The sequence below is a fragment of the Anabrus simplex genome, chromosome 8, assembly GCF_040414725.1.
Source record: "Anabrus simplex isolate iqAnaSimp1 chromosome 8, ASM4041472v1, whole genome shotgun sequence".
Taxonomy (NCBI): Eukaryota; Metazoa; Arthropoda; class Insecta; order Orthoptera; family Tettigoniidae; genus Anabrus; species Anabrus simplex.
In genome coordinates, this window is record NC_090272.1 from 67,648,275 (window position 1) to 67,664,161 (window position 15,887).

Genomic DNA, 15,887 nt, shown 5'->3' on the forward strand with positions numbered 1-15,887 from the left:
AAAGAGAATTCAACCCCTTGATCAGTCCTTCCCCCACCCCCATCTAAGTGTATTTTCCAAAAACAAAAATACATGTTTCTTTATTTTTAAAGGAGATTCCAAATACCAATTTTCTTCAGTTTTTAAGATATAAGTATCCTCATAAAAAATAATTCTACCATTTTTCACTTCTTTTCAACCCCCGTTAATTGCCTTCTTCGAAAACAAAAAGGTACATGTTCCTGTATTTTTAAAGGACTTTCCAAATACCGAGTTTCTTGTCTCTAACATGTTAAGTTTTTGACGTATAATGTAGATATACCAGTACTCATTTTAAAATTTCACCCGCTTTTTCAATTCTTTTCAGCTCCTTAATTGGATTTTCCAAAAACAAAAAATATGTGCTTCATTATTTTTAAAGGAGATTCCAAATACCAGTTTTCATGTCTGCACATATTTAACACCTTCAGGTTTTGAGATAAATGTATACTCATAAAAATAATTCAATTTCTTCTTCTTACACTTCTTTCCACCCCTCTCCCACCTAAAGTGGACTTTCAGAAAACAAACAATATGCGTTTCTTTATTTTGAAAGGAAATTCAAAATCCAACTTTCATGTCTGTAACAGCTTCAGTTTTTAAGATAAAGTACCCTCATAAACATATTTCAACTCCTTATTTACTTATTTTCAACCCCACACACCTTACGTCGATTTTCCGAGAAAAACAAATGCTTGTTTCCTTATTTTTAAAGGAGATTCCAAATACAAATTTTCATGTTTTTAACATATTTATTTTTTGAGATATAAGTATCCTCATGCAAAGAATTCAACTAATTTTTCAATTCATTCACCCCCTTTAAGTGCATTTTCCGAAGAGTAAAGAACACGTATTTCTTTACTTTGAAAGAATATTCCAATATTCATGCCTCTAACATCTTCAGTTTTTGAGATATAAGTATCCTCATAAAAGAATTCAACTCCTTTTTCACCCCAGCCCGTTAAGTTGATTCCCCCCTTCCAAAAATGCGTGTTTCCTTATTTTTAAAGGAGATTCCAAATACATATTTTCACGTGTGTAATATTAAATTTTTGAGATATAAGTTTCTCCATAAAAAGAATTGAAATTTTTCACTTCCTTTCACCCTCCCCCCCTTAAGTGAATTTTACAAAAACCAAAAATACTTGTTTCTTTATTTACAAAGGAGCTTCTAAATGCCAATTATCACAATTGTAACATCTTCAGTTTTGAGATAAGTATCCTCATAAAAAGGAATTAAATTCCTTTTTCACCGCCCCCGGCCCCAAGTTGATTCCCCCCCCCCCCCCCCAAAATGCGTGTTTCTTTATTTTTAAAGGAAACTCCAAATACTAATTTCCCATCTGTAACATCTTTAGTTTTTGAGATATAAGTATCCTCATACAAAGATTTCAACTAATTTTTCAATTAATTCACCCCCTTAAGTGGATTTTCCAAAGACAAAATATTATGTGTTTCTTTACTTTGCAAAAAAATTCCACATACAAATTTTCATGTCTGTAACGTCTTCAGTTTTTTTATATATACGTATCCTCATGAAAAGTATTCAACTCCTTTTTCACTCCACCCCAGCCCGTTAAGTTGGTTTCCCCCCACCCAAAAGAATGCATGTTTCTTTATTTTTAAAGGAGATTCCAAATACGAGTTTCCACGTCTGTAACCTTCAGTTTTGAGATATTAGTTTCTCCAGAAAAAGAATTCAATTTTCTTCACTTCCTTTCACACTTCCCACTTAAGTGAATTTTCCAAAAACAAACAGTACCCATTTCTTTAAAAGAGCTTCCAAATATGAATTATCACGACTGTAATTTCAATGGGCTTGGCAGACTGATATGTAATAGCAATGGCTGGCTTGGTGAGGAAAGCAACGGGAAACTACCTCACTCCTCATTTCCCTAGTACACCTCTTCAGTGATGCCTAGGCTATTTATGACAGCTGTTGGCGGAGCTACAGAGGATCAAACCAGCCTTTGGGCTGAATACCCAACATACACTGTAGATATGCTAATTTTAAAAATTCACCCCTTTTTCAGTTCCCCTTAAGTGGATTTTTTGAAAAAAAATATTATGTTTCTTTATTTTTACAGGAAATTCTAAATACCATTTTTCAAATCTGTAATATGTTACATGTCTGAGATAATTTGCAGATATAATCTTTTTAAAAATTCACCCCGTTTGTCACTCCTGTTTACCCCCTATTCATCAGATTATCCAAAAACACAAAAATATGTGTTTCTGTATTTTCAAAGGAGATTACAAATACCAATTTTCATGTCTGTAACCTTTTTCAGTTTTTGTGTTATAAGTCTCCTCGTAAAAGGTGTTCAACTCCTTTCCCCCCATTTTTCACCCCCTTTAATGGGATTTTCTGAAAACAAAAATACGTGTTTCTTTATTTTTAAAGGAGATTCCAAATACCAATTTTTACATCTGTAAACTTTTAAGTTTTTGAGATATAGATATCCTCATTTTTAAAATTCACCCTCCCTTTCACCCCTTAGCAATGGAATATCCAAAAAGCTTCCCTTAGTGAGCACCTACACCCTAATATAAATGTATGCCCAAAATTTAATTTCTTTATGTCCAGTAGTTTTGGCTTGGCGATGATGAATCAGTCAGTCAGTCAGTCGGTCAGTGAGTCAGGACATGTTCTTTTATATATATAGACTAGCTGTTGTACCAGTGCTTCGCTACGGGATTCTCAGAAAGACTGACTTTGTGGTTTTCCTAACTGAAGTCAACATAGGTCATCACAAAAACGTCAGTAGGAATGTAGCAATTAAAAGCAATGTTATCATATAAAACACTCGATCAAATGAAAAACCGCACATTTTCTCACTTTTAACGAACAGTACTATAGTGCCGATCTAACAGTCCAAAGTTTCAGAGCTGGAATGACCAGGCCGCAGACAGCCGTGAACACTCCTCTGCCATTATTCCGTTAAATATGCACACTGCTCATTCCAATCAGTGCCTCAGAGTAGGGATTGAATAGCTCAAATGCTATGATGAACCAGTGTGTTACGTACGAGTAGTATCAGAAAACTTATGAACCAGAGGAATGGCACACTAAAGAAGAAAGTTATGTAACTCCCCATCAACTTCCCGCCAATATTCAGACAGGCTGTTACACTCGGTACGACCGGGCGTGTTGGCGTTTGTTTAGGGGCGCTCAGCTGTGAGCTTGCATCCGGGATAGTGGATTCGAACCTCACTGTCGGCAGCCCAGAAGATGGCATTCCGTTGTTTCCCTTTTTCACAACAGGCAAATGCTGGGGCTGTACCTTAATTAAGGCCAAGGCCGCTTCCTTCACACTCCTAGCCCTTTCCTATCCCATCGCCGCCATAAGACTTATCTGTTTCGGTGCAACGTACTACAAATTTTTAAAAAATATATGGTATGCAGCAGTAATCCTGTTTATCGGAGATGAGTGGCAACAGAAGACACAAAGCACATCACAACAAACAATGATCAATTTAATGTTATTGTCGATCAATTTTATGAGTTTTCTATATTGTAGGCCTTCACATTTAGTTTTCTTTCGACTCTGTGATATTAGGGCGCCTTAAAAAATATTTATAACGTACACTGTAGTTCATTGTTCTTCGACTTTACATACCGACTTTCATTAAATTCTGTTTACCAATCTTCTTGTGACCCGGCGCTAATATAGACTTAGTCACAAAAATCCAAATTCATGAATATCTCTGTGTTCATAGCTGGTACAGTAACAATGTATAAGACATAAATGATCGGAAATTTAATACTTTAGTCATGTAGTATTTATCGATACGACCACTAATAACAAATATTTGAGAATTAAATTTTTGGCCTTCCCCTAAACTACCATTTTACTCAGCGTGAATAAAATTATTTATAGTCTAGATTGTAGCGACTTATTCTGTGACTTTGCATACCGATTTTAATTAAATTCTCTTCAGCCGTTTTCTCGTGATGCGTGTACATACATACAGACAGAAATTACAGAAAATTTAAAAATGCATTTCCTTGTTACTGTGGGCACGACTGATGCAGAAATACCATCCTTTTTAAATTCTGAGCATTGTACAGAAAAAACTCTTATTTTATATATATATACTGTAGATTAATTTCTCTTCAGAATTATTTTTAGTGCTGGCCCTGCGGTATAGGGGTAGCACTCCTACCTTTTGCCAGAGGCCCTGGGTTTGATTGCTGGCCAGATCAGGGATTTTTACCTGGATATGAGGGCTGGTTTGGGGTCTACTCAGCCTACATGATTACAATTGAGGAGGATTCATCATACCGACCACATGACACCTCGTAATTTGCAAATCTTCGGTCTGAGCAGTGGTGGCTTGGTAGGCCATGGTCCTTAGGGGCTGTTGCATGAAAATTATGTTTTTAAAGTGGTAATTATTTTTTGCCATATTTATTCACATTAATATGGGCATTTCAAACCTAAATTTTAAGAATGTTTTCAATTTACTTTTTCCATTAGTCATTAGACGTAGGGTTCTTAAAAGTCTTGTTGCGGGCTGAGTAGCTCAGACAGTTGAGGCGCTGGTCTTCTGACCCCAACTTGGCAGGCTCGAACCTGACTCAGTCCGGTGGCATTTGAAGGTGTTCAAATATGTCAACCTCGTGTTGGTAGATTTACTGGCATGTAAAAGACTAAATTCTGGGTATTTCAAACCTAAATTTTAAGGAAGTTTTCAATTTACTTTTTCCATTAGTCATTAGATGAGGGTTCTTAAAAGTCTTGCCAGGCTGAATGGCTCAGGCAGTTGAGGTGCTGGTCTTCTGACCCCAACATAGAGGTTTGATCCTGCCTCAGTGTATTTGAAGATGTTCAAATACATCAGCCTTGTATTGGTAGATTTACTGGCACGTAAAAGAACTCCTGCGAGACTAAATTCTGGCACCTTGGCATCTCCAAAAACAATAAAAGTAGTTAGTGGGACTAAAGCAAATAACATTATTATTACTTAAAAGTCTCCAGGATATTGATATAATGTCATTATATTGTATAATATGTTGCTTAATGTAAATGAATTGCTAAAACAGGCTTAGCAATGTTGTTATTTTGGGCCTGCAACCCAGCTAGACTATTCATATTACATTTTCCTTCCTGCCCATCCTGGGATTAACTAGTGTTTTAAAGAGAATTAATTTCCTGATATAGATTGTACAGTTGGATGAAGAAAAAATTAAAATGCAAAACAATGTTTTATTTCACTTTTAAAGTAAAACTAGAATTGTGATACATACCTGCTAGTGTGGCAGCCCACTGGTTGTTCACCTTTATGTCAGTAGTACCATTGTATTTAGTAGGAATGTCAAAAATGGATACTTCTTGCTGGGCAAGCCCAGTTGCAATACCAGCAATGAGTGTCCCAGCAGATACACTGCCCCACCTTGTGTAGACCACTCCATTCTCTACAGGGCATGCACTTTCAGGAAGAGAAGATTTCTTTGTTGGTTGATATGGGACATATGCTCTGTCTCCATCAACATTCATCTGCATGTCACCTTTTTTATCTTTTTCACCACCTTTACTGAAAATAGATTTTAAATATTAATCAACTTAATCAAATAAATATATTTCCACATTTACAGTATCAGGTCTAGCCATCTTAATTTAAGCTGTGGTTTACCTGTTCCCATTAAGACCATTTGCAAGCTACTACATCTATCTACTCCCTTCTCAGCACCACAAATACCAAAATGAATACATACAAAATCAAAATAGATCTATTCATGCATTTTAACAAATACAAAAGCTTATCAAGATTAGGGGCATGGTGTCTATGTTGACTATGTTGCGGCTGGAAACATACAGAAAAATAGAAATTAAGTATATTTCTTCTCCATATAAATTGTATTTCCTATCTACAATCTAAATCCACCAAATTCCCATAACACATGTCATTAATGATATGAGTAACATCTAGCACCAAAGAACTGAACTAATACATAGTGCATACACAAAATGTTTTCCATGTTTTTGATTTACACCACGTGTTTCCTGCAGCGCTTCAATTACAAACTCGCCCAGGCTGGTTGTCAGGGACCTTCAGTGCCATGGTGAGTATGTCGCGCTTGGTGTTGTGCACCGTTTGCCATTTAGACGCAAAGGCAAACGGTGTTTTCTTCCTTCCCCTACAGTCCCCAAAGATGGCTTCTAAATTCACTGATGAAGCATTCTCCTACGATTGTGACTGTGTTACAGAGAATCTATTGAACTGTTCTTTAGGATCATACACATTTAGAGAGAAGGGTAATATTATTTCAAATGGCGGAGGGTGAAGTGAAGTGAAGTGAAGTGAAGTGAAGTGAAGTGAAGTGAAGTGAAGTTGGAGACAGAGGTAATGCTGGGTGCGAATGCACAAGTTTCTCTTTTGTTTTGCATAGTCGCTTCCCAGCCCCAGTAGACAGTGCACTGTTTGTTCTGCACAAATTTACTACTAAGTTATGTGAACCCCATGGAAAGAGAAGATCAACTTGTGCCAAGAATACAGGTAGCTTTCCAGGTTATTTGTGACACACCACTCATCCCGAACAGAGTCCAAAGGTCACTACTACACCGTTGTGAATAGCGCATCGAAGTAGGTTGGTTGATTGATGTTTGTTGTTTAAAGGGGCCTAACATCAAGGTCATTGGCCCCTAATGGTACGAAATGAGATAAAATGAAATGACATCTTAAAAGTCCAAAATCCTCCACTGACCAGAATTCAAAGCATGAGGACGAAGAATGAATGGCTGGATGGATATGAATTTAAAACGATCAGTGGATCCAATCCACAGTGCCTCACATGCACAGAAGCTGGCACAAAACCATAGTATTACTGACCAAGGACTGCTTATATAGCACGATGCTGAATCGATTATGCTTATAGTCGAAATGGGTCCAAAATCCAGGTCATCAGCCCCTCATAATGTATTTATCGCTAGGAAAGTAGAACCATGTGTAATGTTGCGGTACTAATCAAAAGTAGCGGAGACTCGTGGTATTCCACACATTATGGTACTATTCACAGGTAGTGTAATGCGCACATGTAACAAAGACCTATGGGGTTTCGCACATTGCAGTGCTATTTGCAGGCAACGCAAACCTACAAAGGCAATGCAAAACCTATGGCGTTCCTCACATAAGTGGACTAACCACAGGGACTCGTACTATCCTGTGGAATTCCTCACATAGTGGGAACTGAGCATAGGTAAGGCAGAACCATGGTGTCGCTAATCCCATGGTGTCGCTCATATAGGGGTACGAATCACAGGTACTGTAGGACCAACCTCCTGATTCACACACTGTCGCTACTAATCAGAAACCTATTGCGTACCTAACATAGTGGTACTATGGGCAAGTAAATGTGACCCATGGTGTTACCTGCGTGATGGTACTAATTAGAAGTAGTTTCATGGTTCTAATTGGATCATCCCTTGGTCGCCCCTTTTAGTCGTCTCTTACGACAGGCAGGGGATACCGTGGGTGAATTCTTCGTCTGTGTGTGTTTGGTCTGTGAGAGGTATTATATTTCCCTCAAGTCCACTCGCAAGCCGGTTAGGACCCCTCTATCCGCCACGTGGGAGTATTACCTCTCCCGCTGCTACACCAGCGTAGCATGTTCATGGGATTGAAGTAGAAGGGGACATATTGAACATCTACTGTAATCAAACCATTGGGTGCATTGTTTCCTTCATTCAGTATTTCATTCCATTTACAATGTTGTGAGCAAAGAAATACACAATTGTGGGGCAGTAGCCTTGCATCTTCGAGCATGTTAAATAATAAAAAATGTTACTGCTACCAACAGACGAGAGGAGAAATGATCTGGTGCATTCCTTGACTGACAAGTATGTCTTAATTGCACTGTGTTCTTGTACTGTGTATGCAGTTACAGCTGTTCAATAAACGAACTGTGGATATTGCCTGTAAGAGACAAGGACAATTCCGGGCTATTTGAACGAGGAAACTTGTGCATACATGCGAAGCACAATCTCTGTCTCCATCATACACCACACTTCCCTTCCCTCCCCTTCTCTTCCCTGAAGCACGACAGCAGCTTGTGCTCTTTCATAGAAAATACGAGTTCATCAATCTGAATCACAAGCCCTGAAATAACAAAGTAACCTCATTTTCTCTGCCAATCCGATTGTACTATTGTTCTCATCATAACGTGAAGAGCAAGCTTGATTTTTTTTGTTGGTATAGTTCTGATACAGCGTGTAGAATCACCATGGCTATGTGATAGTCAAAAATTATCGAGACTCTTCAAATAGCCTATAGTACCTTTAGGTAATTATTTCCACATTTGTTATGACTATTCTTATAATTCTATTATTCTTTGTGCAATTCTACACATTGGAGACTGTATTTGGAAAAAAAAAAATTCCTGCAAAACATCAATGGAACGCTTGGAAGAACTTCATTCCCTCCTCGACTGTATCAGTTTTGAACTGGCAACACCCAAAAAATTTCCACGCCATGCCACTGATCAGGATCTCCAAGTAACAGAATGTTTTAAGATGCTAATTACATTTAAAGACAAGCTCCATGTTCATGAGAAGATTATGATTTCAAGCCATCCATCAGAGTTCCAAGATCAGTATATACTGTATGAGGAACACCATTTTGTTTTCATTTGTTGCATGTATAAAAATACAGATTCATAAAAATACGTTGACCTAAGGCAAGAATGTAGCATTTTGATTTTCTAATTTTGTTGTTTTACTCTCAGGATACACATTTCAAAAATTCTTCTTCTGATGACCAATCTTTTGAGAGCAGATCGCACCAAAGAGTTATTATCTCAGCCTGAAGAAATACATTATCCATGGAGAAGATCCTCCTGATTTTGACATAGAATATGTCTATACTTTCAGAATCTCTCATGAGCTGGTGTAACAAAAGCATGAAAGTTTTAAAATTGAATGGCTGCAAGCAAAAATGGGCTAACCATCAAATTTGTGAAAACTGAGTTAGATGCTCCTACCTACTGTTAATGATATAAACTATATTTATTGCAGTGGGTGACCATCAGCGAATTACCTATAAAGAAACAGAAGGCTTCAAAGTTCTTGGGATACCCAAATCATCTTCACAGAAATGCAAATTCAGGCTAACTGATTGTTACTAAAAATTTGTGTATGATGGTACCACAATACTGACAGGATGGCACACACTATGGAATTTGGTAATCCATGATACATGTCCGTTTTGGTACAATGTTAATTCAAAATAGAATCAAAACTGCAGATATTATTTTAATAATACACCCTTAGAAGAGTATCCAGTGCATTAAATTAATGCAAATTATGAAGTTTTATATGGACATTTATTGAAGGAACATATCAAGGCCTCCATACCTTACCAGTAAATAAAGGATTACGATGAGGTATAATTTTATTTATTATTTCTGAAGTATTTTTCTTTACCTCCTTCTTCTGGGCTTTTTTTCATAGAAGCCTTTCACCCAGTATTGAATTAGGAAGACTTTGACCATGTTTCTTATTGGACATATTCTCTGCTTACAAACCAAGTAAACATGGCTTCTGCTTTTCAATGTGATGATAATTTATGTGAACATAATTGGAGTTCTACCAGTGGAAGTTACAGGAAACATAAAAAGGAATATCAGAAACTGGGAAAATGAAAAGCAGAAAAGGAAAAGGATAGTGATAAAAGTAAACTCGTGTCCTCATCCCGAGGTGATGCAGCTCTTTTCAGGCACACCCCCATTGGAGGTGAGCTGCATGTACCATTTCAACCACGTACCAGCCCTCCTGCCATTCTTAAATTTCTGGCAGTACCGGGAATCGAACCCGGGCCCCTGAGGATGGCAGCAAATAACACTAACCGTTACGCTACGGAGGCGGACAGGGTAGTGATGATTCTTATATTATGTACAGAGGTGAACCAGGGAAAGGGAAAGCTTGGGTGGAGACTGTAAATATGCATAAAAGTTAATACTATCATTAAAAAATGGTATAAGCATTTTCTGTTTTCACATTCTGGCCCAGTATTTTGTGTTCCATTCCATGTGTTTACTCATGCTCCGTAAGAGGACTAAGGAGCTACGACGTTCGGATATCAAGGTTCGAATCCTGGTGCTGACAGAGGCTATTCTGAGTGTAGTTTTACCCTGGATTTTTCAGCATACCCTCCAGGAAAATGCTGGGATGTTACCTTATTTCAAGTCAACATCACCTAATCCATGACAACAGTCAGCTATCATTTAAGGAAACTTTCTTCAATGTGTTGGATTATGATTAAGTGACTGCATCTGAACATAATTTGCCCCCACACTGTTGTGCTTACAGTATTAATAAAATGGATAAGTTTATGTCAATGTTAAAAAGAAAACTACTTCTTTAGATGAACACAAGAGATATGTTAATTTTATCCTCCAAAAATTTCTTTTTTCCATCAGTGAGAAAGTCTCTTTTCTCCAATTTAAGAAAAAGATGATTAACCGGTTTTTGCATGCACCAATTTACTTGAAATAATTTTGAAATAAGATGTAAAATGACAGTGTTCAATATCTCACTTTAAAGAGAAAGGACCAATGTGTCTTGTAATAAGAGCCGGTCCTCGGTATCACATTGTCGAGTGATACAGTAGCACCACAATTGTGCTGCGCTAAAATCTCCATACTGTGTGGCTAACAATTTTATTAGTGTAGCTCTGGATTCAGGCATGGTAGCACATTGGATGTGATTTGTCTCAGTGAGTATTTGAAAAAATTGTGGTGTGAAGAAGTTCAAAAATATCTTTCTTTCATAAAAATGTTGTGACACGCGGGCAATGGCTTCAAAATTACAAAAAAGTATGTTTTGACAGAATAGAGTCACTTGTCAGAACTAAAGAAAGCCCAAAATCACCTACACCAGTTTTCTCAAGAATTGGCTTACTGACAGTGTCTCAAAGTTAAGGTGGGTGAGTCTCATGAGGTGAGTATAATTACTGCCCCAGCAGTAAAAATAATTTAGAACTCATGATCTTGAAGATGTATACAATTATTTAGAATTCAGAAATAAAATTTCAAACCCACACTGACTAGATTTCTTAATTTTCAATCAATCAATCAATCAATCAATCAATCAATCAATCAATCAATCAATCAATCAATCAATCAATCAATCAATCAATCAATCAATCAATCAATCAATCCCGATCTGCATTTAGGGCAGTCACCCACGTGACAGATACCCTATCTGTTGTTTTCCTAGCCTTCTCTTAAATGATTTCAAAGAAATTGGAAATTTATTGAACATCTCCCTGGGTAAGTTATTCCAATCCCTAACTCCCCTTCCTATAAATGAATATTTGCCTCAATTTGTCCTCTTGAATTCCAACTTTATCTTCATATTGTTATCTTTCCTACTTTTAAAGACGCCACTCAAAATTATTCGTCTACTAATGTCATTCCACGCTATCTCTCCGCCGACAGCTTGGAACATACCACTTAGTCGAGCAGCTTGTCTTCTTTCTTCCAATTCTTCCCAGCCCAAACTTTGCAACATTTTTGTAATGCTACTCTTTTGTCGGAAATAACCTTGAAAAAAATAGAGCTGCTTTTCTTTGGATTTTTTCCAGTTCTTGAATCAGGTAATCCTGGTGAGGGTCCCGTACACTGGAAGCATACTCTAGTTGGGGTCTTACCAGAGACATATAAGCCCTCTCCTTTACATCCTTACTACAACCCCTAAACACCCTCATAACCATGTGCAGAGATCTGTACCCTTTATTTACAATCCCATTTATGTGATTACCCCAATGAAGATCTTTCCTTATATTAACACCTAGATACTTACAATGATCCCCAAAAGGAACTTTCACCCCATCAACACAGTATTTAAACTGAGAGGACTTTTCCTATTTGTGAAACTCACAACCTGACTTTTAACCCTGTTTATCAACATACCATTGACTGCTGTCTATCTCACAACATTTTCGAGGTCACGTTGCAGTTGCTCACAATCTTGTAACTTATTTATTACTCTACACAGAATAACATCATCTGCAAAAAGCCTTATCTCTGATTTCACTTGTTTACTCATATCATCTATATATAAAATAACTTGTCCTGACTGACTGACTGACTGACTGACTGACTGACTGACTGACTGACTGACTGACTGACTGACTGACTGACTGACTGACTGACTGACTGACTGACTGATTCATCATCGCCGAGCCAAAACTACTAGACATAATGAAATGAAATTTTGGGGATACATTAATATTAAGATATAGGCGCTCGCTAAGAGAGGATTTTTGGATAATCCATCGCTAAGGGGGTGAAAAGGGGGGTGAAATTTTAAAATGATTGTCTCTATATCTCAAAACTTTAATAGTTTACAGATTTAAAAATTAGTATTTAGAATCGTCTTTAAAAATAAGGAAACACGTATTTTTTTGTTTTCAGAAAATCCCAATAGGAGGGGTGAAAAAGGTGGATAAAGGAGTTGAATGCCTTTAATCAGGATACCAGTACTTACAGTATATCTCAGAAACTGAACATATTACAGACCTGAAAATTAGTACTTTCGATCTCTTTTAAAAATAAACACGTATTTTTTTATTTTTGGAAAATCCAATTAATGGGAGGGTGAAAAGGGGGGTGAATTTTTAAAATGAGTGTATCTATATCTCAAAACTTTGAAAGTTTACAGATGTAAAAATTGGTATTTAGAATCTTCGTTAAAAATAAACACATACTTTTTTGTTTTCGGAAAATCCCATTAGGAGGGGTGAAAACGGGGGAAAAACTGGTTGAATGCCTTTCAAGAGGATACTTGTATCTCAGAAACTTAAGATATTACAGTCCTGAAAATTGGTTTTTGGGATCTCCTTTAAAAATGAAGAAACATGTATTTTTTGTTTTTGGAAAATCCTATTAATGGGGGGTGAAAAGGGGGTGAATTTTTAAAATGAGTGTATCTATATCTCAAAACTTTTAAAGATTATAGATGTAAAAATTGGTATTTAGAATTTACTTCAGAAATAAAGATACATGTATTTTTTTGTTTTCGGAAAGTCCTTATACTGTAATAAGGGTGGAAAAGGGTGAAAAATGAGTTGAATGCCTGTAATGAGGCTACTTTTATTTCAGAACCTGAAGATATTATAGACCTGAAAATTGGTGTTTGGGATCTACTTTAAAAATAAAGAAACAGGATTTTTTTCGTTTTTGGAAAATCCAAATATGGGGGGTGAATAGGGGAGTGAATTTTTAAAATGAGTGTATCTACATCTTAAAACTTAAAAAGTTTACAGATGTAAAAATTGGTATTTAAAACCTCCTTTAAAGATAAAGAAACATGTATTGTTTTGTTTTTGGAAAAACCCAATAGGAGGGGTTTAAAAGGGTGAATAATGGGTTGAATGCCATTAATGAGGATACATATATCTCAGAAACAGAAAATATTATAGAACTGAACATTTGTACATGGGATCTCCTTTAAAAATAAAGTAACGTGTATTTTTGTTTTTTGTTTTTGGAAAATTCAATTACTGGCGGTTAAACTGGAGTGACAAATTGGGGTGAAATTTTTGAAAGACTATATCTACAGAATACCTGAGAAACGTAAAATGTTACAGACATAAAAAGTGGTATTTGGAATCTCCTGTAAATGTAAAGAAACATAGGTGATTTGTTTTTGGAAACTCCATTTAAGGAGAACTAAAAACGGGGTGAAATTTTAAAATGAGAATTTCCACAGTATATCTCAAAAACTTAACATGTTACAGAAGTGAAAAATTGTACTTTTTATCTCTATTAAAAGTCAAGAAACGTGTATTTTTAGTTTTCCGAAATACCACTTGGCTGGAGGGGGTGGGGGTAAAGTGACTGAAATTGGTGTTGAATTATTTTAATTAAGCTACTGATATCTCAAAAATGAAGATGTTACAGACGTGAAATTTGATATTTGGATTTTGCTTTAAAGTAAAGAAACACGTATTCTCGAAAATCCAATTAAGGGGGGGAGGGGGGAAAGAATTGAAAAATTAATTGACTTAATTGTATGAGAATACTTACATCTAATAAAAACTAAAGTTGTTACATACGTGAAAATTGGTATTTGGATCTCCTTTAGAAACAAAGAAAAACGCGTTTTTTTTTTGTGGGGGGGGAATCATCTTGGGGGCAGGATTGAAAAGGAGTTGAATTCCTAAAACTGAGGAAGTTAGTCATGATAATTGGTATTTAGAAGATCGTTTACTATTACAGAAACAAGGTTTTTGCCGGAAAATTCAATTGGGGGGGGGGGGGGGAGGAGTGTGAAAGGAAGTGAAAAAGTAAATTATTTTTATAGGGATACTTATATCTCAAAACAGAAGGTAATAGATGTGAACATTGGTGTTTGGAATCTAAACATAGAGAAACATGCCTTTCTGTTATTTTTGTGGGGGGGGGGGGGGTGGTAAATAAACTTAACGGCGGTGGGGTGTAAAAGGAGGTGAGAATAGTTGATTTTACCGTTCATAAGGAGCCTCCGTTGCTCAGGTGGCAGAGCGCCTGCCTCTCACAGCTGGGTTATGTGGTTCAAATCCCGGTCACTCCATGAGACATTCGTGCTGGACAAAATGGAGGCGGGACAGGGTTTTCTCCGGATAGTCCGGTTTTCCCTGTCATCATTCATTCCAGCAACACTGTCCAATATCATTTCATTTCTTTTGTCATTCATTATCAATTGCCCCAGAGGAGTGCGACAGGCTTCGGCAGCCGACACAATTCCTATTGCCGCCGCCAGATGGGGGCTTTATTCATTCCATTCCTGACCCTGTCGAATGACTGGAAAATAGGCTGTAGATTTCCAATGTACTTATTCTGTTCATAAACCGATCATTTTTTATCTTTCCTGGGTTCGTTTTCAAGAGCCATCTTTTTCTTCGGAGAACGTTCTTAGATTAAAGTACATTCTCCTGGCATAATTAAAAATTAAAAACCTTTGAAATAAACGATAGGAATGAGATTGACCGTCCAATTGTTCACCTCTATAATAAGATCAACAATGCATGAAATATGTCATTCTTATCACCAGAAATGCCGCACACTTGGCTATGCGCGAAAATGGTGCTGGTCACATTGTTAACAATGACAGTGGCAGCAGATGTAATTTACCGCCAAGTAGCGGTCTTGCATCTTGCTATGGGGTCCAGAACTTCTATAATAATAATAATAATAATAATAATAATAATAATAATAATAATAATAATAATAATGTTAATGTTCTGGACCGTCGTCAAATGTGCAGACCGCACTGGAAACGGGTCCTGGACGGGTAATGACTAAGAATGCAGTCCAGCCGCGGGTTCAGTACCGCCAAGGCACCCAAGAGGACACCACGCCGGATCTCCTGAAGGATTTGATCCATATTAAAAATTCTTATAGGAAAAGATGGCAAAGATTTAGGGTGGAATACCTGGACCTAGCCCGGGAAGTACGAAATCGATTGCTGGAAAGAAAGATTGAAAAATGGGAGGAAACTTGCCGTAATCTATTAGAAAATGAGTCAGATCGCGAATTTTGGTGGATTCTCTCAGATAACCAGTCAGTCGCGAATTTGGGCGGATCATATATAAAACAATAAGCATTCAATTATAAATTTCAGTATAATACCGTAGCAAAGCATGAGTATCTTGCTAGTTTATGTATATAAGAAAACATAAAGGTCTAATAATACTGCTCTGAGAAATTTCCCTCTTAATTATTACAGGGTCAGATAAAGCTTTGCCTACTCTAATTCTCTGAGATCTATTTTCTAGAACTATAGCAACCCATTCAGTCACTCTTTTGTCTAGTCCAATTGCACTCATTTTTGCCAGTAGTCTCCTGTGATCCACCCTATTAAATGCTTTAGACAGGTCCAGGATAT

The 15,887-nt window shown here is 36.9% G+C and overlaps 1 protein-coding gene across 1 annotated transcript in view; it reads right to left on the reverse strand.

Moving 5' to 3' along the window:
- LOC136878793 (uncharacterized) overlaps window positions 1–15,887 on the reverse strand; it is a 127,174-nt gene that overhangs the window by 76,683 nt on the left and 34,604 nt on the right. Inside the window, exon 6 of the mRNA XM_067152267.2 lies at window positions 5,270–5,556. Coding sequence (XP_067008368.2) covers window positions 5,270–5,556 — 287 coding nt within the window. The remainder of the gene's footprint in view (window positions 1–5,269; window positions 5,557–15,887) is intronic.